The 22,215-nt window shown below is 39.9% G+C and overlaps 1 protein-coding gene across 5 annotated transcripts; it reads left to right on the forward strand.

Annotated features, from left to right (window-relative positions):
- The first annotated feature begins 451 nt into the window (after positions 1-451).
- zfr2 (zinc finger RNA binding protein 2) lies at positions 452-22,152 on the forward strand. Of its 5 annotated transcripts, none has more exons than XM_020631806.3 (19): positions 452-601; positions 3,372-3,627; positions 4,461-4,578; positions 5,170-5,397; positions 6,430-6,770; positions 7,069-7,257; positions 8,306-8,546; positions 10,498-10,685; positions 11,268-11,387; positions 12,576-12,733; positions 13,309-13,435; positions 13,531-13,739; positions 14,483-14,651; positions 15,535-15,709; positions 18,402-18,490; positions 19,094-19,189; positions 19,703-19,814; positions 20,069-20,166; positions 20,451-22,152. In XM_020631806.3, exons 1-19 carry the CDS (start codon positions 549-551, stop codon positions 20,622-20,624), a joined length of 3,141 nt encoding a protein of 1,046 aa, XP_020487462.1. In that variant the 5' UTR covers positions 452-548; the 3' UTR covers positions 20,625-22,152. The 5 variants fall into 5 exon arrangements, with proteins under 5 accessions (XP_020487462.1, XP_020487464.1, XP_020487463.1 ...); XM_020631808.3 differs by having other exon boundaries at positions 12,576-12,721; XM_020631807.3 differs by having other exon boundaries at positions 4,464-4,578.
- The last annotated feature ends 63 nt before the right edge of the window (positions 22,153-22,215 follow it).

Consider the following 22,215-nt stretch of genomic DNA (forward strand, 5'->3'; position numbering starts at 1 on the left):
ACGCAGCATTCCGCAGAAACCGCAGGTAAATAAATTACACACGAAGCAAGAGCATGCTCTGTAGCATACCTCCGCTTCCGCGTAAACATCGTTTGCGATAGTTTCTTCCCAACTGAAGAGCTAAATACAACAAAAACTCTCCCTTGCTCTGTTCTATCCTTTGTTTTGTTTCATTGTTAATCCTGAACTCTGCATTTACATTTTGCATAATGTTTCCATTGTTAACTTTGTCTCACAAGCAAAACAGCGTCCTTCTCTTAGACGCTTGTATTTCCAATTGCGCATGCGTTAAATGCCATGCAGAATAACAATAATAGCATGGAAATAAATGTATGACAAAAATGTTTTAATCAGTCGGCATAATACGCTTAAATATGAATTCCTGGTTGTGTATGTAGCGCACTCAGTACGTGTGTTAAATGTGTGTGTCGTTCGCAGTTCCGGTGTCTCAGACGACTGTTTCCATTGGCTGCAGTAAAGCAGTGAACTATCTTGACCATCAGGTTTTCGCTGCTGTCTGGCTGCTGTACTGTACTGGTGATGCCAAGATGGCTGCAAGCAACTATTTCGGCTTCACACATGGTGCCGGCCCGCAGTACAGGTAATTCCGGTGTTGTGGGTTGATGTCAGCGTGTGTTTTGGGGCATATATATCAGTCGCTGGTGTAATGTGGTAGAGACAAAGTCACTGGAGCGGTGTCACTGCGTAGCGGGTTAGCTTGTCCCGCTAGGTCTTTTAGCTCACGTCCGCTAGCTGAGCTTTGCAGGCCAACGCTGATTGACATTAGGTTACCCCGGGACGGTCAAAAGCGGTCAAAAGGCGGATATTACCGGGTCTTACTTTAAAGAATAGTGAAACAAACAACAGATGTTAGTGTTTGAAAGTGTCATGCTGCTGGTTTGGACTGTCTGGGTGCAGCTGTTGTGGGTGAGATTGTAGCCGGTGTTTAGGATTAATGGTCATGATGAAGCTTTACTGGAGGTCCAGTGTCTCTCAATTAGTGCTTCTGCATGTTTAATAACCCGATGCTACCACAAGAGAAGCCTACCGAGATGCTTTTATGAAGGAAGAGAATAATAATAACTCTTGTTCATCTTGTACAATCTTGCATAGGTTGGTGTTTTTGGCAATGTCGTGTGACAGACAGGTAATCCATATAACTTCCCAGTTTGACATTTTATCAGATATAATTAGCATTTCTTTTTGGCTTAATGAGCACTATTGTGGTTAATTAACTCTGAAAGGTTTCCGCTTTTGTGAGTTGTTTTGGTATGTTGGCAATCATTCAAACCAGCAATCCTGACAAACAGGACTGGTCTGTTTTCTCTACACCTCATATTCCTTCATGTGTGTCTCTGTGCATGTTTCACACAGTTTAACCAAAGTCTATTCTTATAATGATTTAAATTAGTCTCAGGCAGGCAAAAAAAAAATATCAACACAGTCAAATAAGTCAATGACATTAATGATAATAATAATAATAATCACTTTATTTATAAAGCGCTTTAAATCAAAGTGCTGTACAAAGCAATACAGTTAAAATACAGGAAAAGACATACAGAGAAAATCATGACTCATACTCAACAGTAAACAGATGGGTCTTCAACTTTGCTTTAAAAACCTCAACAGAACAAGCCTGCCTAATGGCCATAGTAAACTGTTCCAAAGAGTCGGTGCACGGAAAGAAAAAGCCTGCTCATCAACTGTCTTCTTTCTGACCTTTGGGACACTCAAAAGACCCGTATTTTATATTATATATATATATATATATATATATATATATATATATATATATATATATAAGCTACATACAGTACAGATTGGGTTTTCGCGGTGTCATATGATGCTGACTATAAGCAGGATCACTTATGGTGGAGGACAAGGGCAACCGACCTCCACTTGCCAAGACAACCTACTTTAGGTTGCAGCAAATCCAGCAAATCCAAAAAAACCCTTGTTAATTCAAAAGCAGATGCAAAAGTCCCAAACAAATGCTATGACGGAAATGTGCTGTAAATGAAGGAATGTGCTTCAAAAAGCAGAAATAACTGCATTAACATCAAACACGCTGCTGCTAATACTTAAATTGTACACAATGAAACATAAATCTACTCAGAAAACATCTGCATTAAGTGAAATACTTCAATGAAAGTGCTCCAAGCACTCAGTTGAATGAATTTGTTTTAATCCTTAAATCCTGATTGAAAAAAAAAAATCTACATTGTCAAAGTAGTCAGTGATTTGGAGCTACATACAGTACAGAGAGGTTTCATTGTCATGATGATGCTCACTTTTAACAGGATTACCTACGGTGGCTGATGAGGGTAACCCACCTGCAACAGCAGAGAGGAAATGCATACAGGAATAACGTTCAGAAAATTCAGTGTATCAGTTTATAACAAATTAGTTTTGTACTTTTCTAGAAACTCAAAGCTGCTTTGACAAGGGAAAAAAAACTTCAATATCAATCTATAATACACATAGATGACAGAAATACCCAGATATTTTATTACAGTAACTTCTGATATTTTTTTATTAATGTGTAAATTTATTTTGTATTGGTTAAGAACAAAGTGACCTCAAAATGTATTTAACCAACATTGTTTAGACTAGTGGGGCCTCTGTTCACCGCAAACACCGGTATGGTGGTATCCACAGCGTCTCCTCATGACTGGGGCTTCATTCATTACATTGGACCTAATCGATCTCAGGATTTTCTGAATCCATATTGAATTGGGATAAAAAAATATTTTAATGCATTGATGAATCGATGTATTGATATTAAAAACTTGATATACAGTATTGCATAGCCCCAATAAGATTCATTCACAGGGCATGACAAATAAAACCTAGTGATGAATCCCCTGACTTTTTCTATATCGCCTCTTCAACTTTCAAATTAGTTGTTATGAGACTATGATTTCATCAACTATTGGATGGATTAGCAGTGAAATTTAGTAGATGGTAAATCTAGTCATGTCTTGCTTAGAATTGAGTGCTTACTTTGGCATGTCCCTGACTTTTTAAGCTGTCGAACATCAGCATTTAGTTAAAGCACATCTCTAATTTATTGAAATATTACAGAGCCACGATGGTAGTTTTTGTTTGAAATTACAGAATTTTCATATCAGGATCAATCAGAAAGGACACTGGATTCTTGTTGAAGTAGAGTAGAGCAGTAAAGGACTTTGGTTTGTTTTTGACTGTTATTAACGTGAATTGATTTACCCAAAGTAAAGACTCAGGAAGTCCCCACACACAAGACATCTGACTTCTCTAAAGTTTAATGTCGTTCATGAAGTTCCTATGACAGCAGTTCTAAAGTTGACCTTCTTGTTTCACTTAACTTCTTCTCCTCTCTTCTTCATCAGTACTCAGCCTCCCCCGGCCTATTCCCATCCCTCCACAGCCAGTTACAGCGTCCAGCAGGCGCCGGCTGTTGCTCATGCTGTGACTGCCTCCTACTCTCCAGCTCCTGTCCAGGCAGCTAGGCCTGTGGTCTCTGCCCCTTACCCTGCCTATCAGAGCCACCAGGCCCCCCCGGATTATGCCTACAGGCAGCCAGACCCCCCTGCACCACCGCAGCCAACGACCACCCCACAGACGTACCAGGTATACTCGGACACGGTCAGTCTGCTTTCTGCTTTTTATTTTCGTCTTGCATGATTTGATTGTTTTGGAATTTATGTATGTTGTTTTGAGTCATTTAATAAGACTCTTAAAAAAACAAAAAAAACAAAAAACAAGCAGACAACAAGGCATGCCCCTTTTCCACCAACTTTCAAAAACATTGTGTCATTTTTCCCTAAACAAGCACAGCACATGTCACTCCACTGTTCATCTCCCTCCACTGGCTACCAGTTACTGCTTGCATCAAATTTAAAACTCTGCTGCTCGCTTACAAAGCCTAAACTAACTCATCCAGGTCGACACTCCCTCCCGCCCACCACGTTCTGCCAATGTAAGGCATCTGATCCAACCTTCACAACGGCTCCCTACGTCTCTCACTCTTCTCCTCTCTCACCCTTGATAGTGGAACGAACTACCAAACTCCACTCAACCTGTAGAATATCTTTGCACCTTTTAAGAAAAAAGCTGATGCTTGATGATGACGATATGTTTTTTGTGCTGATTAGAACTGTCAGGAGCAGCTGTCGATGCTGTTGATGATATGTTAACTTTAATGAAAAAACAAACAACTGTACTTTGCCTCTGTGCAGTGCGTGTCAGCGTCGTGTGTCCGATCAGAAGTAAGCTGTTCATTTGCACTTACTGACGTTGCTTCCTCCTCTCTATATCTTGCTTGTGTACTTGCACTCTGATGTTTGTCGCTTTGGACAAAAGCGCCTGCTAAATGAATCGTAGAATTGTAGAAACAACAATGTAAATGTACATGATGCTTTTAGATCACACACAGTGGCTATAATGAAAACGATGTTTACCAATGCTTCTAACACCAGCAGGACAACTACAGCTATGGGCGCCCTGCAGCTGTCACTACCTATGACAATAAACAGTACTACCAGACGAGTATAGCACCGGCTCAGAGGACACCCACAGAGAATTACTACCAGACAGGTGAGTTTGTTTATTGTTACTCTAATGATGTGTCCACATGACTTTATGTCAGGGCTAAGTCATGAAGGATTTTACAGATCAAGTTTGTCTTCAAGTCTTGGGGAGTGCTGCTTCACAGGGGCCTATTTAAAATCTGATAACTTGCTGTGAGTGATGTCACTTGGAAAGCATCCTTATGTCTACTTGAGGCTATTAGTTTGAGGCTACATTATCAGCCGCTACCAGCATAAGACACCAAATATCTCTGACCCATGGATTATTTATAAGAAGTGAACGTAACCTCTTGGTTTCAGATGTGAAGCCCACACAGAACTGTTTTAAAGCTGCATTCTTTCTCATGGCCGGCAGGAGGCGACTGCACTGGTTCTGAAAGAATTCATACAATTCATAAGGAAGCAAATTAAAAGACTTAATCGGTATATTATATAGCAGCGAAACAAGGCATAGATCATTTGTGTTGCTTTTGCCCCCTTTTTTTAGTCGTCTCTGCTCAGCTCAAACTGTGAGAGTGTCTTAAGAAGTCGTGTTCGTGTGTCCATGTTTCTGCTTGATCATGACTCATCTCTCTCTACCCACAATGTTGTGTTTCAGTAGGGGTAAAGAGTGCTTACAGTCCAGCTCCTTCCACTGTGTACAACCAACCTCCTCCTCCCCAGAGGCAGGTAACAGCACTTAAACCTCTGGTTCCCTCCAGCCCTGTTTCCACCAGCTATAACATCTACCCAGTGTCCACCAGTGTCCAGCAGCCTCCCACACCCATTTCATCATACACCCTTGGATCCTCCTTTGGATCCACTGTTTCTGCCACCACCTATTCAGGTAATGTTTGTTAAGACACAAGATAAGATGGATCACCAGTCATAAAAAAAAAAAAAAAAAAAATTTGTGACCAATATGCTTACTATACAAACTATATTAGATACTGTGTGTGTTTATAGAGGTGTCATATTACCTGTTTACAAGCTCTGCAACATATAACTCATAGTTTTCAGTCATGTGATTGGCGCAAGAGATCAGGAAAGGGGTTGCCACCATTGATCAATCAGTGGAGCTACAGCAGAGGCTTGTTAAATGACACAGGTTTACATCACCTGACAAGCGCAGAAAAACAGAGATATTATGATCAACTGCAGGTTTTGAGCACTTGTAACCGCAGGGTTTTATTTGTCAAATGGGATAATTTAGAAGTACAACCCAGGCTTGTCTCTTCATCAGTTAGTGATTCCAATTGAACAACAGCCTTCTTTTGTTTAAAAAAAACAAAAAACACAACTGGTTAAAATACGTCGGAGGCAACTGAGACTGGCTAATCTCTCTGTAGCGTGCAGCAGTAGGAAGCATTTCTTGCCCTACATTCACCTGCAACACTGCTTCAGTATAATTTTGTTGCATAGTTACTTGCACACAGTAGTTGATACATACTTCTTTAAATTGGTTGTGCTTAAGGTCCAAGGGTGGTACAAAATGTTTTTCTAAGAACTTGCTAACACGGTGACTTACTGAGTTTGTAGGTTAACCACTAAAGCAGGCAGGGATACTTCTAACATGCCAGCCAGGTGGGAACCTGCTACTCACAGAAGAAGCTCTTTGAGTTAACTTCTATGAACTCTGAACTGGACAGTTGTTGCCCCTGGCATCATTTTATTTAGTTAGGATAAGGGTGAAGGAGTTTGCAGATTGATGCCGTACTGGAGTTAAATTTGGAGTTGCTTATTACTTGCTTGATGTTGATTCAAAGAACATATTAGGAATGCTTAGGTGCTTCTTGGTGCAGCTTATTGCCTCATGGCTGCTGGCTGTTTGAGTTTGACCCACATCTTATATGCTCTCTCTCTTCTCTCTTTCCCTTAGGCATTAGCTACTCTACTTACGATTCAACTGGCTACACCTCCACCTCCACCCCCTCCTATTACCAGCCGGCCCAGCAGACTCTCACCCAGCCGCAGCCTCCACCTCAACAGCCACAGCAGCCACAACAGCCTCAACCCCAGCCCCCCATCCAGCTCCCACCCAAGCAGCTCACAAGCTCTTCCTGGAGCAATTCAGGCAGCAACATGGTGACAGCTCCAGCTGTGAACACCTACAAAAAGCCAATGTTTCACCAAAACAAGCTGCAGAAGCCTAAAGGGCCCCCTAAACAACCCCAGCTCCATTACTGTGACATTTGCAAGATCAGCTGTGCAGGCCCTCAGGTAGGATCATGTTATTTAGTTTCTAAAAGGCTTTTGATATGAAAGCTTTATTATGTTGTGTGTTGTTAGAAAAAAGTTCACAGGAAATACAATATTAACCTTTAGGTGCAGAATACAACATTTTATTGTCAATGCCAGCATTCAACATACTTGCATAGTTGGTTGACATTGTTAAGTATATGCTATTGTCTGTTTGGATTTCATTTCATTGAGTCCCATCTCATCAGAAAAATAATGAAACGTAACACATTCATTAGTTTTTGGGAGTGTACTAACAGGTTTTCATTTACCACATTAGACGTATCGGGAGCACCTTGAGGGCCAGAAACATAAGAAAAAGGAGGCAGCTCTGAAATCTGGGGGTCAGGCGGGTCCAAGTAATGGTCCACGAGGAGTTCAGACTCAGTTACGCTGTGAGTTATGTGATGTCTCCTGCACCGGAGTGGACGCCTACGCCGCCCACATCCGTGGGGCCAAACACCAGAAGGTTAGTTCTGCTATGATGCTTTTATATTTAAAGGGATACTTCACCCATGGAAACATGAATCTGTATTGACATTGGGTCATATATGTTGTAGAAATGTGAAATACATGCCTTCTTGGCTGAGAAAAGCCAGAAAGTGTCTTTTTGGCTCATGTGGATGAAAGACACCAAATCCCAGAATGCACAGCACCACAGGCCACTCCCACTAAGGTCAGGTTTACAGACATATTTATTTCAACACATAAGGCTGTTTCCTCAACTGATGCCGAGATTTCTTCCAGAAGGAATTGGTATCTTGGAAATTCCTGTCAGAAAACAGACTCTATGTCTGTGTCCATAGGCCAGTCCGCCCCGGTTCCTCGTCCTCACCGCCGCCGACAGGCAGGCCTTATGTCTCGGATGTTGGCGGCCAGGGCCCCTGTGGTCAGCGGCGGCAGCAGCCAAGACACAAGACCGGCCTGTCTGCAGCCGCCATCTCGCCGCTGTATTTATATTTTTTCGGCATTATCAGCTTTCTCCATAGAGCCTGTTAGCATAGCTTCCAAACAATATGGCAGACTTTAAGTTTCGATTCTGGGAGTGAGTTCCCACCCACTGATCTGTGATTGGTCTGTAGCTTCAGTGGTCGAAAATATGAGGAACTAGCGTTGTAGTTTCACCCTGCTATCCGCAACAGCTTGACGTAAAATGACGATTTTTGCGTCATTTCCTTTTCAGACTTAAAAATACAAAGATTTCCCGTCTCAGGAGAAAATGAGGGTGGGATGCACGACCATTCAAAAATACTACCAGGTTTCTAATGATACAAAGCTTAATGCAAATGGGTGAAGTATCCCTTTAAGTGTTTCAATACTGGTTTAAGAAAATACTGGCAGTCGTAGATGCTATTGTCGTAACATGCTTTCTGTATTGGACAGGATTTTAGTGTCCTCATGTAATGTTCCTTCTGAACTGCCAAGCCTTGGAACAAAATCCCACCCAAGAGATTTGAGGTATCAGATGCCTTTAATGGTTGAGTCTGCTATTGTGTGTCTTCTTTAAACATGGAAAGGTGGTGAAACTTCACACCAAGCTGGGAAAACCTATACCTTCAACTGAGCCAGTGCTGGTGAATTCAGCTCCAGTTGTCACAACCTCGACAGCTGGCAAACCTCAAGTCTCCACGTCCACTCCTTCCTCTGTATCAACCACTACAACTCCCAGTGTGACCCCCAAACAGGTGGCCGTAAATACCACGACCAAAACAACAGCACCAGTCAGGAAACCAGCTCCATCCAAAATAACTGTCATTTGTAAGTCCACTCGTGTCTTTTCAGATGACAAGGCATGCTTTTTTTTTACCCATATATTATTAAATAACTGCTGTTCAATGACCCATCAGATGTAAATGTTGACATTAATGCACTTCTTACTGTACTTCGTACCCACCCTGTATGTTTAAATTACAACGCAACTTATTTTTTAGTTAGGTTTGATTTACTTCAGACTAGGAGTGCAGAAATGCAAAATTTTCTGTAATCGATTACTCGAGTGAATACTTTTTTTTTTACTCTTTTTTTCTGTGATACTTTTCCCCCACGGGAGGCCCCGCCCCCAACTATGACGCGATGCTGACTGTATTTGTTGATTAATTTGAATCTTCAGGATTTTAATAATTGTTAGTAATGGGCCTTTGTATTAACGTTCAAATTAGGATATTTCTTACTTCAACAGACAGCAAACCTCAAATAAAAATTCACACAGACGTATCTTCTGACCGTTTTAACACTTTGTCATAATTAGAGCAGTGTGGTGAGCGGACGCGCAGACCTCAATGCACACTCATCGCACGTTGAAGCTGTTTTGACAGCAACATTCTGTTAACAAAGACTACAGTCTGCAGTGTAGAGCACACTTTACTCTGGTAAATGAAGTTACAATAGAACAGGTGAACGATTTAAGTGTCTGTCTGTTTCATCTTTCTCCTCTGTGCGTAATGACACACTCGCTCAATCTTGCTCGTCCGTCCGCTATGAGCTATTTCTCCCTATAAGATTGTTCCGTTTTGTAGTTATTAAAAGATTAAACATCTAGTTATGCTGCTCTGTCCTGGATGATCAAACGTCTTTTGGTTTGGCGGAGTAAAGCGGTAATCGCAAAGTGAAAGTCCTTCTTTTTCTGTGGACTAAAAAAGACAATTTGAACTGCATTTTCGTAGATCATATTGCATATTTTGTTTGGGACGTTTTGTTCATTGTGAATTCATAAAGGGGTTAATTAAAGGGATATTTTTGTTAGGGTAGCAGCGTACAGATCAACAACGGACGTGTTTCAGCACAGAGCCTTTATCAGCGCTTTGTTTGTCACTTTTCATTTTGTGCTCGTGCACCTGAAGTTTTATTTCTGTTTGAGTGTGCTCCTTTTTTTGAATTAGGCCTATCCTAGAACCCACAATGCCACAAGAAACAATTACAAAAATGTGGACTACAAAACGATTATCAATTACATTTTTTTTGTAACCGATTATTATTGAATGCACCCCTACTTCAGACATACTGTATATCTTATGACAAAGTGTTTCTCCACCTTAGAAATAAGGTTCTGCTGAACAGTTGCAAGGTGAAAGGTGAAAGGTTTACCCTGGTGCTAAACTGCAGTGATGTGCCGGTTTGAACAAGATTAAGTAGGCGCTCTTCATCCTCTACTTAAGTCATCACCAAATGGCAGACCCTGGTATAAATCCGCTCCCAGGTTTATTTTGATGAGCGCACCTACAGTGCAGCATATGATGCTTTGATGTTAGTCTATTGTCAACGCCGCAGCTTTACTTGCCTTTTCGGTTGTTAACTGCTTGCAGACGTTCATACAATTAATGAGCTCCTTCAAAATATACGGTACTGACTCACATGCTAATTTAGACATTGTGTGTTCCAAACCTTTGCTCGAGGAAATGTTCTTGAACCAGAACTTTTCAATTTTACTTGAAGACCCCTGCTCTGCTTCAACACTATTCTAAAGTTGAACTCAATTGATGATTGCAGCTGGAGGATACAGTGTATCGGTTATTCTTAAATTAAAGCAATCTTATCTTAAAAAAACAGGAGGGGGGGACTATTAAAATTGTATGCCTCTAAGTTAAAATTTTTTGACAGTATTTATTTAAGTGCCTGAAAGATCTTTTCATCAACCTTTGGAATATAATACGAGAGAAATTACAAATACTTTTTGTTCTCTCTAATCTGTTTAATCGTGTCTGCCATGTAGCCAATAAGCCTGCCAGCGCTCCTGTGGCTGCAGTGACGGCAGCACCAGCTGTGGTCGTTGTGGCTGCCAAGGTGGAGGAGCCCATGCAACAGTCAGCTCAGAAGTTAGAGCCTCAGAGTGATGACGAGGATGGTGACAGAGCTGGCCAGGGAGACATCCAGCCAGTGGGACACGACTATGTAGAGGAAGTAAGAAAAAAAAAAAAAAGGGTATCATATAAATTGCTACATAGACAAATGAATTACTATAACTACAGTATCAGAGAAATGTAGCTTAATAAGCAGATACAAATACTTTTTGCACATTATGATTTAATAATGGTGGAGTTAATCATACAGGGCTTTCACAGTTGCAGAAAATTCATTAGTTCATTGGCTAATGCTCAAACATTTTGTTTGATCGTTACATGCTTTGTTTAGGGGTTTCTTTTTTCAAAAATTAGTCTACACCTGTGTCTTTATATGTCTTTTATACAGCTGATATTTTAAAGACGTTTGTGCAAAGTTCTTTAAATGAATACAGTCCTGTAATTTGTAAAGCATTTTCCTCAGAGAAGCTTGGTCTCTTACATTTTTAAAAACACATGTATACTGTATTTCCATTTCACCAGTGGTCTAGTTTTGATCAAGATTTTATTTATTTATTATTCAAGTATCAATAATAATTCTGACTAGGACTTAATTGTAGTAATTATTCTGTATTTATAGTTAGTGTATGAGATTATTTATGTTGTGTTAGTTGTCTGTATCTGAACAGTCTGTGTGTCTCAGGTTCGTAATGATGATGGCAAGGTGATCCGCTTCCACTGTAAACTGTGTGAGTGCAGCTTCAATGACCCCAACGCTAAAGACATGCACCTGAAAGGAAGGAGGCACCGACTGCAGTACAAAGTAAGAGAGTAGAAACATCAGTGGTGCATATTTTTGAAGATTTTGTATTTTAAAAAACAACAAATGTCGACTGTGTTCTTGTCCACAGTATCATTCAAATAGTATGGACATACACAAAGGTTGCTCTGTCTTTTCTCAGCACACATTCTGTGTTTTTGCTAATTAAGTGAAACACACAAACCAGGTGTCCTCAGTTACATATGTATATCTTTTTTTCAAATGATTACTCTTGATTCAACTATTTATTTACCAGAGTTCACACATGCTTACCATTTAACCAAAGCTCACAAAATATATTTTTAACAGCTGCATTCAGACAGTAAATCATGTCGTCAATTAAAGGATAGAAGTGTGTTATTGACCTTATTGATGCACAAAGTTTGCAGTGAAGGAGATTGTCTTATGGGGCCCTGCAGAGTTAAACTAGGTGTTAAACTCTGCAGCCCTTAAGAGCTGTATATGGAAGCACTGGGGTGAGAAATCAGATGCTCACAACAAAGTGATTTACAGCCCAATCAATGATATCCCACCACTCTACTGATCAGCAGAATGCAGCAATATGCCGATTTATTCTGTCATTTACCAGCAAAGCCAGGAAGTCTTTTTTAATTGCAAGCTAGTTAACATAGATTTTAAAAAAATCATTAAAAATTATTTGAAAAATTGGTTTGTAGGGGCGCAGATGGCCTAGTGGTCAGGTCTTGCCCCATGTACAGAGGCAAAAGTCCTCCAAGCAGGAAGCCCAGGTTCAAGTTCAAGTCTACGGTATCCACTGTCTTATAGATAAGGCATAAAGCCCCCTAAAATAATTCTTGTAAAAAAAATTGCTTTGAACCAATTTTACGAGGAAGGACATACACTCAGCACGGTGTTACATTTCAAGGACAAAGTGATTACTTAATGAATGAGAAAACAGTAGCTGAGAGAATGACTGGCTTGTCCCTGAAGGTTGTCATTTTTTGAGTTTATAAATTGATCTGTTTATTGTCTTTTTAATGTAGAAATAAGGGGTAAATATACTAACTTTGAATAGATGAAAGCCAAGATCTAAAGGTCATGCTTCTTTTTGTTTTTTTTTTACCTGATTGGAAATTGCCTGAAAATCAGGTTCATATGTGAACTGACTTTCACTAAAATCTTGCTAAATAACCCTGATATTTTTTTGTCTTTCTTTCTACGTCTCTTTAGAAGAAAGTAAACCCAGAGCTACCTGTGGAAATCAAGCCCAGTAACCGAGCGAGGAAGCTGCAGGAGAGCAAGCTGAAGAAGCAGAAGCAGAAAGCAGTGCTGAAGAGGCAGAGAGACGACGAGCAGCGCTGGCACATTGAGATGAGGTTAGACTCATGGTAAACGTTATTAAACTACGTTTTTTGTCAAGGTAGTATTAGTAAAGAGGAAATCATAAAAACAGACTATCTGACTGTCTGCATGTACAGATGGAGTTCAAGGAAATTCATGCCTCATTTAAAAGGCTCCTTTCCTTTTTTCCTAGCTTTTTCTGACCCCGCTCCATCACAAGGGCTCTTCCATCAACAACAATATACATTCTCTCAACAGCCAGAGGAAATTCATATGAATTGAGTCTCATGAGGATTGTATCATGGAATCTGCACAGACATATTTAAGGCCCCTGATGTAAATTTCTACATGTTCATGATATTTTTCACCCTCAGGTCCTCTAATTTAACTTTTGTGTTACAAGTAGTAATGCAATTCTTGGTAACACTGGATTCAACTCGGCTTTTGACACAGAGCCTACGGATAATAAGAATAATTTTCTATGATCAAAGGTAGATTAGAGTAAATGTTTTTGTCATTTGCTCTTTAATGAAGTAATGTGTACTTTTAATGACAGCCATAACATTTCCCTGTGGAACTAAATGGCTTGATATAAAAGATGAAGCCTCCCCTTCTCCTGCAGGAGATATGAGGAGGATATGTACTGGAGGAGGATGGAGGAGGAGCAGATGTACTGGGGGGAGCAGAGACGCAGGATGGCACCTCCACCGCTGATGAGCCGGCCTGGTATGCCAGTGCCCCCTCTACTGGTGAGCCATGTAGCTGCAGCGTTTGATATGTTTAGAATCCTGAAAGACATTGAAAGTCACTTTAACAAACCATTTGTTCCCACTTTTCCCTGAAGACATGTGTGCGTCGACCAGACTCTCCTGATGACCGTCACATCATGGCTAAACATTCAACCATTTACCCCGTGGAGGACGAGCTGCAGGCTGTTCAGAGGATCGTCTCTCACTCTGAAAGAGCACTTAAACTGGTGTCAGACTCCCTGCTGGATAAGGAGACACCAGTTGTTGCCCCTGCTGCCGCCACTGAAGGAGGAGATGAAAAAGGGTAAAAAGTGCAATTGAGCCGAAAATTCACATTTGCAGGAATGCAGGAAAATACAAGTTAGTTGAAGCTTTAGGATAACTTGAGCTGCACTTAAAATCATGACACATTATACAGACAACTTACATGTAATGGAAACTTCAAAATGATTGAATGCAAACAGGTAAGACCTTAAAGAAGCCTTTAGGGCCTATTTTTACCAAAGTGTTTTTCTTTGGAGGTGCTGTGGTTTTCTGCTGAAAAGCTCTGGTTGTGTCATGTTGCCATATTCGTACATATTCCTTTTTCTCCTCTAAAGCACGTAAGAGGTGATGGAGCTGCATGTTTATGAAATCATCACAGTTAGTTGTTAAAGAAACACGTTTGCAGAGTACTATGATTTATTTTTCTTTGTTATGAGTGACAGTCAGAGTATCTTAATCAAAAGAGAACATTTTCAACTCCCCCAAAAAAACCTAAAAAAAACCTTAAACGTGTTGTATGGACTTGACGCTCAGTCTAACTACTGGTGCTCTGGAGCAGAGTGTAAAAACATGATGCAAGAAAATGAAGCATGTCTGTGGAAAACACACTTTGTTAATGCTGTTTGTCAACCAAACACTTTATCCAATGAAAAAGCAAATGATCACATATCAGTTGTAGAATATTCAAATATTCACCAAGTCCCCTCAACAGGCACTCAAATATAAGGCAGACTGTAAAATCAGTCCTTCATGTCTTTAATTTGGCCTCTTCCCTCTCGACAGTTTAGAGAACTCAGCACGGCTGCTTAAAGGCGTGATGCGGGTGGGAATTCTGGCCAAAGGCCTGCTGCTCCGTGGGGACAGAAACGTTGAGCTTATCCTGCTGACTGCCAAGAAACCCACCATCTCTTTACTGAAGAACATCGCAAAACAGCTGCCCAATGAGCTTGAGGTAAGAAAACCTCCCCCGTTACAAACTGTTGATTTAAGGCATTGGTTGAGGTTGAGGGGTGGAAGAATAAAGGTAAACTGCGATCACAACACGTTATGTTTTATCTTAAACTATTAGAGGATTTCCTGGCGATTGGATCTTAAAGTGTCAACAAAACCCAATACAAGGAGAAACACCTTTCTTTGCTAGTTTAGGCATTAAACTGTTTTTGTAAAATATCATCATTGCAGCTGCTGTAGATTTGTTTTTAAGTAAATAATTTTTTATCTGCTGCTTTATGATTTGTGTCATAAGATCCAGATAAGAACTTTTCCCTCTGACGCTAAACAACCCAAATACGGAACCAGAAAACTCCCCTGCCAAATCACATGACATCCTCAAAAGCAGCTCATTTGTCTTTAGTGACCATGAACGTCTGTCCTCCACAGCCAGACACACTTCTTAAAGATATGGTGGGACCTAGAGACAAAACACTGCTAGCATTTAAGGCCAACAAAAGGTTGTGATGTGTTGTGATTCCTAACTCTTCCTCCCTCCAGCATTAGCTGTAATGAATGTTTGATTAAAGGTGCTTTTGACTGATCTTTAGATTCACTGCCTGGTTATGACACCTGAATCCTACAGAGTGAGATGGGGCTCCTCTTCCTTAACTGCCCCTTTACTTCCTAGATATCACAATTAATAAGACATAATGCATTATGGAGAAATATATATTCATGTTAATGTCATGACCCCATTTGAATTAGAGAAATAAATTGTACAACCAAAAGATTTAAAAAAAAAAACAGTATTGCCCCCACTTCCTTGTCATACAAGGCTAGTCTTTGCCCACACACCCTCCTCCTCTGTAGTGAGTAATCCCAAGTGTCCTTTTAACTGGCAGACTTTTTCTGAAGATCAGTATGAGGTGCAGGCTCACCCCGAGGAGGCGAACATCGTGATATTTTCAAGCAAGGAGCCCAAAATGCAGGTGACCATTTCTCTCACCTCGCCGCTGATGAGGGAGGACACTGCTGCTGAGAAGGACAAGCAGGCAGGAGGAAAATCGGCTGAGAAAGGTTAGAGAAGCCAAAGCTTTCAGTACCAGACAACAAAATGTAAGCAATGTGTCTAATACACCTATATATACATATATAGATATATATATACCCTTTGCTCCGCCCTTCCACTCAGTTACAGCCTAAAATTTAGGCCGAAAAGCTTCAAAATGAGACGTGGGACTTTTAACCAAGCCCACTCTAAAGTTTTTTTTTTTTCTTTAAGCCCTGAAATAAAACTTAACACGCATTCATTTGTCCCACTCCTTTCATTTCCCCCATTTCCTGCACTCACAATAGTCCCCAATTTCTTTATTTCTGTTACCACAACATGGGAACCAAAAGCCGGGCTCTCCGACCTTTCTGTGCCATGAGGGTGTGTGTTTATCTGGTGAACACATGCTCAGATCAAACCTTTGAGAAGCTTTGAGAATAAACTGAAGTGATAATCAGTGTTCAGATAATGCCCAGGGATGAACCTGCTTCAAATGGTGTCAGTTTCTGCTTCTTTATTAGACCGTTGAGAAAAGTTTTTTTAACTGTGTGGCCATGAAACCTGCGAGGGGATTTTGAGGTCCAGAGACTTCCATTCCCTCGTTTGTCATCCCTGCATCATTTGTGGCATTATCAGTGACAAGGCGATGGAGTGTGATTTTATTGCCTCACAATGATCTTGTTTTAAAAAAGAATAAGATCCCCAGTCATGACTTCCCCTGCCATGTACAGTCAAGATCATTGTATGTTGCAAGCACTCCTCTGCCTGCTCCAATAACTGTTCGTATTTTAATGTGTTTTTCACATTTGGAAAACATGTTAGAAATGTTTTCTGTGGCCTTTGTGTTTTATTTTTTCTAATTTTGTTTGGGTTTGTTGATCAATTCCCCTAATTCTGTATCAGCAGACCTAGGCAAGCCAGTGGCTAACCTGAAGACCACACTTGTTCACATACCACTAAGAACAGAGCATTTAAAGAACCAGGCTGCCCATTTTTGTTCACCTTTTCCAGAGACGGAAACCCTGTTCCTCTCCATCATCTGAGGGACTCGGGTGCTTCCAGCTCTAAGAGGCATGATAAATATGGGTATTTGATTCTCAGTGGTATGGTAGTGTAGACTTCACAATATGGCTTTGTTTTTCTCATGTATTTCCCGTGTAAGAAAGCTAACGTCATCTGTTGTTGCTACAGCTCTAGTGAACAAAGAAGTGTGGAAAGTCCCAGGGCTGATCTGGTGAAATATGAGCTCATTGCAGTCATGAGTGGCCACGTTGATGTTTACGACAAACCTGTCATTTGTCATCTTTGTAAATGTGTCTTACATCTTTTTCAGTTACTGAATATCTGAATCCAACAAAAAGAGGAGCAATATGTGCTTTTTTTGTTCTTTACAAAATAACTTTTTATTCTCTCTAACGGAGTACATCTTGAGCCTTTGTCTTATTCTTTAAGAGACTTTATTGCGCTTCACTTGGTTTGCATTTGAAACTTTATATTTGATTTGCTTGGCATGTTTCCTTAGTTCCCGATGAGTAAAGAAACCATTATCTATTAATTCAAAGTAGAACTGATGGAAACAATCATGCTAATGATTGAGACAAACCCAAAGGTATTTAGGCATAAAATATTTAAAAATTGTGGAAAAGTATGTTCTAGGATCTAAAACCTCCTTTTTTTTGTCAGTCAAATGCAAAAGAGGAAATCCACAACACTCAGTTTGACTTTAAGCATATTCTAAATGTCAACAGCTTTACATTTTTACTGAATAAATGATACAACTTTTTAAAGTTTTTAGTGCAAGGAGAAAGTGGACAAACGGTCTAAACATGGGTCCTGAACAGGATAACTGTTAAAACATAGTTTAGAAATGTTTGGAGTGAAGAGCCTGAATACAGTAAGAGGAAGCGTGTTTCACTGAGCCGGATTGAAGGAGGGTCGATATACTCATATTATGAAGGAGTAAGGAAAACAGACCATATGAAGAACAACCGTCATGAAAAATAAGGAGCCCCTTTTCCATCCTTGCCACAAAAAATATAGGACAGTGTTTTGATCTGTCTTGGATCTTTTAGAGGCATAGAGAAAGTGTGCACACTTCCCCTTTTTATAATTCAATGAGGTTCATAGCCTTTAATTTAAAAAAAAAAAGTCTTTTCACCTCTCACAGCAGACATTTTGACTTGTCATTAAGGATTTATGAGCCCCCATTTCAGGCCTTAAAATAGACCATGAATGTTTCTCAGGGCCTTCATAGATGTAATAATGCTTTAAGTCACACATTTGGGAAATCTTGTTTGATAAGTCAAAAGGTTAGCTAATATAAGTATTCTCATGATGTTGCACAAATATGTATGTGGTTTATTCACTGCTCTGAACACCATGGATTTCCTTCTTGATTTTGCACGTTTCTTTGACTCTTAAATAAACACACAAGTGAATGTCATCTTTGTCCTCTCAGCACCTGTAAAAACATAAAAACACTCAGTTTTTCTTATTGAATGGTGAAATGTGTGGTCCCCTTCTGATGTTCCCCATAAACTAGAAGTGTGAAAGAAGCCGTACTATGTTAGGTTATAAGAGATAAACACCAGCATACAGAGTTATAGAATTCCATCCCTGATTGGTTTCTCTACATAAACCACAAAACGTAAATGAATTGCTGTGATTTAGCATTAGTGGGACTGTAACTCATGAGCTAGTAAATGTTATCTCCACCAGGTGTGGCTGAGAAGGACCCTCCTGATCTTTTGAACAAGAAAAAATGTCTGGAGAACCTGGCAGCTCTCCGTCACGCCAAATGGTTTCAGGTAAATGCCTCGATACAACTTTAGCTCCTTCCTGTTTGTGAGACCACAGCAGAGGTTTTTCTGCAGAAAGAGGTACTTTCCCTCTTTTTGCGAACAGTCACAACCTGAGATGATTCAGTAGTCTTCTGTTTACCAGCATGAGGGCGAGTGTAACTAAGAACTTAAACAATGACTTAGCTGACAAAAACGAAATGGAATGCATCCTTTAACAAAGTTATTGGTAACAATGTGCTTTCCAATTGTGACCTATCTACTATTAATTGATGCCGTGTTTCATGTTAAAGGCTGCAGCTTGTTCTGTCATGTTGGGTTTGTCTTTCATTTAGTTGTTAGTTGTAAACACGGAGGAAGTCAGGTAACAGAAGCAGCTAATCATGAACCATCGCCATGATGAGAACATTGTTTTTGATTTTACATTTTGTATTTATCCCAATCTAAAACAAGAATTGATTTGAGTTATTTTGATGAAGGTAACTTTGAATAGCCACCTTGACTCATGAGAGAGATTGAATGTGAGACTTTTGTCACACGGACAGTCCATTCCACAGAAATGCCCTCTACGTGTTATTTAATGTGGGTTTTTTTTGTTCTTCATTTCTGAAGGCTCGTGCCAACGGGCTGCAGTCATGTGTGATCATCATTCGAGTGCTGAGAGATTTATGTCAGCGGGTTCCCACCTGGGGGAAGCTGCCTGGCTGGGTGAGTGCTTTCAGCTGTCTATCACAACTCATCCACTTTTTATTTATTCTGGTGTAGTATATCTGATCAATTGTGACCTGCTGAGGGACTGCAGATGTAAACTAGCTCTAAGCTAACTCTTGTTATGATGCATCAAATGGCAACATTTATGTTTAATATTGTACATGGTCCCTTTACAAATAAAGTTAAATAAATAAATCCTATGGCTAATGAGGTTTTATAAATGATCATGCCACATTTGCAAAACCTCATTAGCCATTAGTTGCCCTTCAAGTGGAACTTTAAACTTCTTTTGAGCGTGACTTTCTTTTAGTCAGCTCTATAAGAGAGAAATACCATCAAAATTATATTTACAATCATTCATTACTTTTAAGTTTTTAAATCAACGCTTTATCGGTTTCTTGTATGAGAAGAAATCAAAACATTTGACCAGGAGTAACATGCCATCAAGACATCGGATGGTAGAGAGTGTTGTCTTCTGTTTCAGTGTGTGCTCTGTCTGTGTGTCTGCAGGCCATGGAGCTGCTGGTGGAGAAAGTGATCAGCAGTGCTACGGGCCCACTCAGTCCAGGAGAGGCCATGCGCAGAGTCCTGGAATGCATCTCCACAGGAATCTTGTTACCAGGTCAAATCTACATGTTTATAAGATGTGAAGTACAGTACTTTTCAGGATCTTTCCAGCTGATGAATGCTATGTGTCCATACGGAATTTGTATGACTTTGACATCAATATTTGTTTTCTTTTACACTTTCTGATTTGTCAATTCAATAAAAACTTGTATGGAACTTGAATTAAACACCTTTTTTCCTGCCTCTGATACAATAACTCCTTCACATCACTTGTGCTTTTTTAACATCTTTCTCCTCCCATCCCTTTAGATGGACCAGGGTTGACGGACCCCTGTGAGAAAGAGCAAACGGATGCTTTGGAAAGCATGATGCTTCAAGCCCGAGAGGACATAACTGCCAGCGCTCAGGTAAACATGCAGTGCACTTTTGTGCAAAATTGTAGCTTCTAAATTCGTTATAAATGATGCTACACTTTCATACTGTGGTTGAAGACAGAAACGGAAAGGTTGAGCTGAGCTACTGCGTGCTGAGGTTATTTCTGTAACCACCACTACAAACTTAAAAAAAAAACCCTCTCTCTCCTCTTGTTTCCTGTCTTTATTATTATTTGTCATGTTGAGGTGTAAAAGACAAAAAAGGATTCCTAACACTTGAAATGTCCATTTGTCTCTCCTGTTTGCTTTGATTTCAGCATGCTCTGCGGCTGCTCGCTTTCCGTCAGATCCACAAAGTTCTGGGCATGGAGTCACTGCCGGCGTCTAAGGCCAGCGCTCGAAACCGCAAACGTCGACGGGACGGCAGTGACACCGGCGAGGGGGAGGGGGAGGGAAAGAAAGACAAGAAGGAAGAAGCAGAAGATGCTTGACCTCTGCCTCCACAGCAGAGGGGTTTATTAGTTTAGAGACTGGCAGAATGTCACATGTTTCAACTTTTCCTATCTTGAAAACAATCTTAACACGCAGCTATACACATATGACATATAACTGACTGTATACTGTAAGCTACATGTCTGCTGTTAAATATAGAGGAATCATGTGTCAGAGGAAGAGACTGAAGAGTAAGATTCTAGACTGCAAACCCCCTCCCCTGTATACGTATAGTAACTCCCTGCAGAAATAACATCTTTAAAGAGTGCAGACAAAACTGGCTCAGTAAACAAATCTTAAAACAAACCGATTTGCACACTAACTACTGACCAGTGATCGTCATCGTGTTCTGTGGTTTTAAAGCCTCCAGTTAAATCAACAGCACCTTAAGCTTTGTTACCCAACTTTTCTCTTTGAAAAGTTTGAACCTGGCTGCTCTTCAGGCCACTTCAGTTCATCACACAGTTGAGTCAGGACTCACTGAACTAACATTGGTGCATGAGATTTATACACTGAAATGTGTTTTTTTTTTTTTTTTTTAGTTGTTTCTTTTTTTAAATATGAGAGATGGTTCATGTTTTGAAACTGTGAGAGAGATCAGAGGAGACGGACTGTTTAGAATTTACACACATAAAGTACTGTGATGTTTATAGTGCCTAAGATGACACATAAATGATACAATAGTGTGTTGCTGTGAGTGAACCTTAAAATAAAAAAAGCATTTCCTGAACTCTTCTTCGCTTCCACTACTAAAGTCGCCTATATTAATGTTTCAACATTTCGCTTAATATATTTTGAAAACTTGAAGATGATGAGTTGAAAAGAGAAAGCCAAAAGCCCTCCGCCTAAAAAAAATAAAAAATAAGGCAATGCTAAAATAACTTAATTTTAAACTTACCCCTTAAAAGACAACACTGTTATTTGTGGGTAACGGAGTTCACACTGGAGCGTAGATGTGTCTCTGAAGAGAGGGGTCTTATGTTGCACAGTTTGTAGCATGCTGATGGAATGAAGCACTTAAGAAATGACAATGTTACTGTATGCAGCCATACTTTTATCATTCAAATAATATAATGCCTAGTAATCTTTTTTTCTTCCAGAGTATGGCTAGCAGAAGAAAGAAGCTTTAGTTTGAATCATAAGACTGAATATCTACTGTCATGATCAAGTAGTCCTTCTTCCTTGTGCCTGCATTATGTTTTTGTGTAACAAAGAATAAGAGGAACAATACTGAGTGAATATTGTCATGATCTTATTATTACACAAAGATGTGAGTCAGCGAAGGGACTGATGCACAACTCTTTTGGCTTAAAAGTGAGACAGTTATTGTGCAGTTTTTTTTTTGTTGTTAGATTTTTCATTTACCAAGATTATCATATATAAGTACTGCTTATTTTATTTCTGAAGTATGTTGCAAACTGTTGTGTATTTTTAAAAGGAAAAGTGAGAGCGTTGCTGTCCTATCATTTGAATGTCTTTGTAGTGTTGCCTACAGTTAAAAGGAGATATTAAAACCCTTTTAAGCCACTTTTTTCTCTTGTCTGTGATCTGTATGTGTCCCTGAATATTTCACTCCATTCAAACATGTTT

Source organism: Labrus bergylta, chromosome 6 (assembly GCF_963930695.1).
Source record: "Labrus bergylta chromosome 6, fLabBer1.1, whole genome shotgun sequence".
In the NCBI taxonomy this organism is placed as follows: Eukaryota; Metazoa; Chordata; class Actinopteri; order Labriformes; family Labridae; genus Labrus; species Labrus bergylta.

Coding starts and splice junctions, on each gene's coding strand:
- zfr2 (XM_020631806.3), top strand. CDS start 549: ATGGCTGCAAGCAACTATTTCGGCTTCACACATGGTGCCGGCCCGCAG. Junction 11,388..12,575: donor GGCACCGACTGCAGTACAAA/GTAAGAGAGTAG, acceptor ACGTCTCTTTAG/AAGAAAGTAAACCCAGAGCT. Junction 20,167..20,450: donor ACATAACTGCCAGCGCTCAG/GTAAACATGCAG, acceptor CTTTGATTTCAG/CATGCTCTGCGGCTGCTCGC.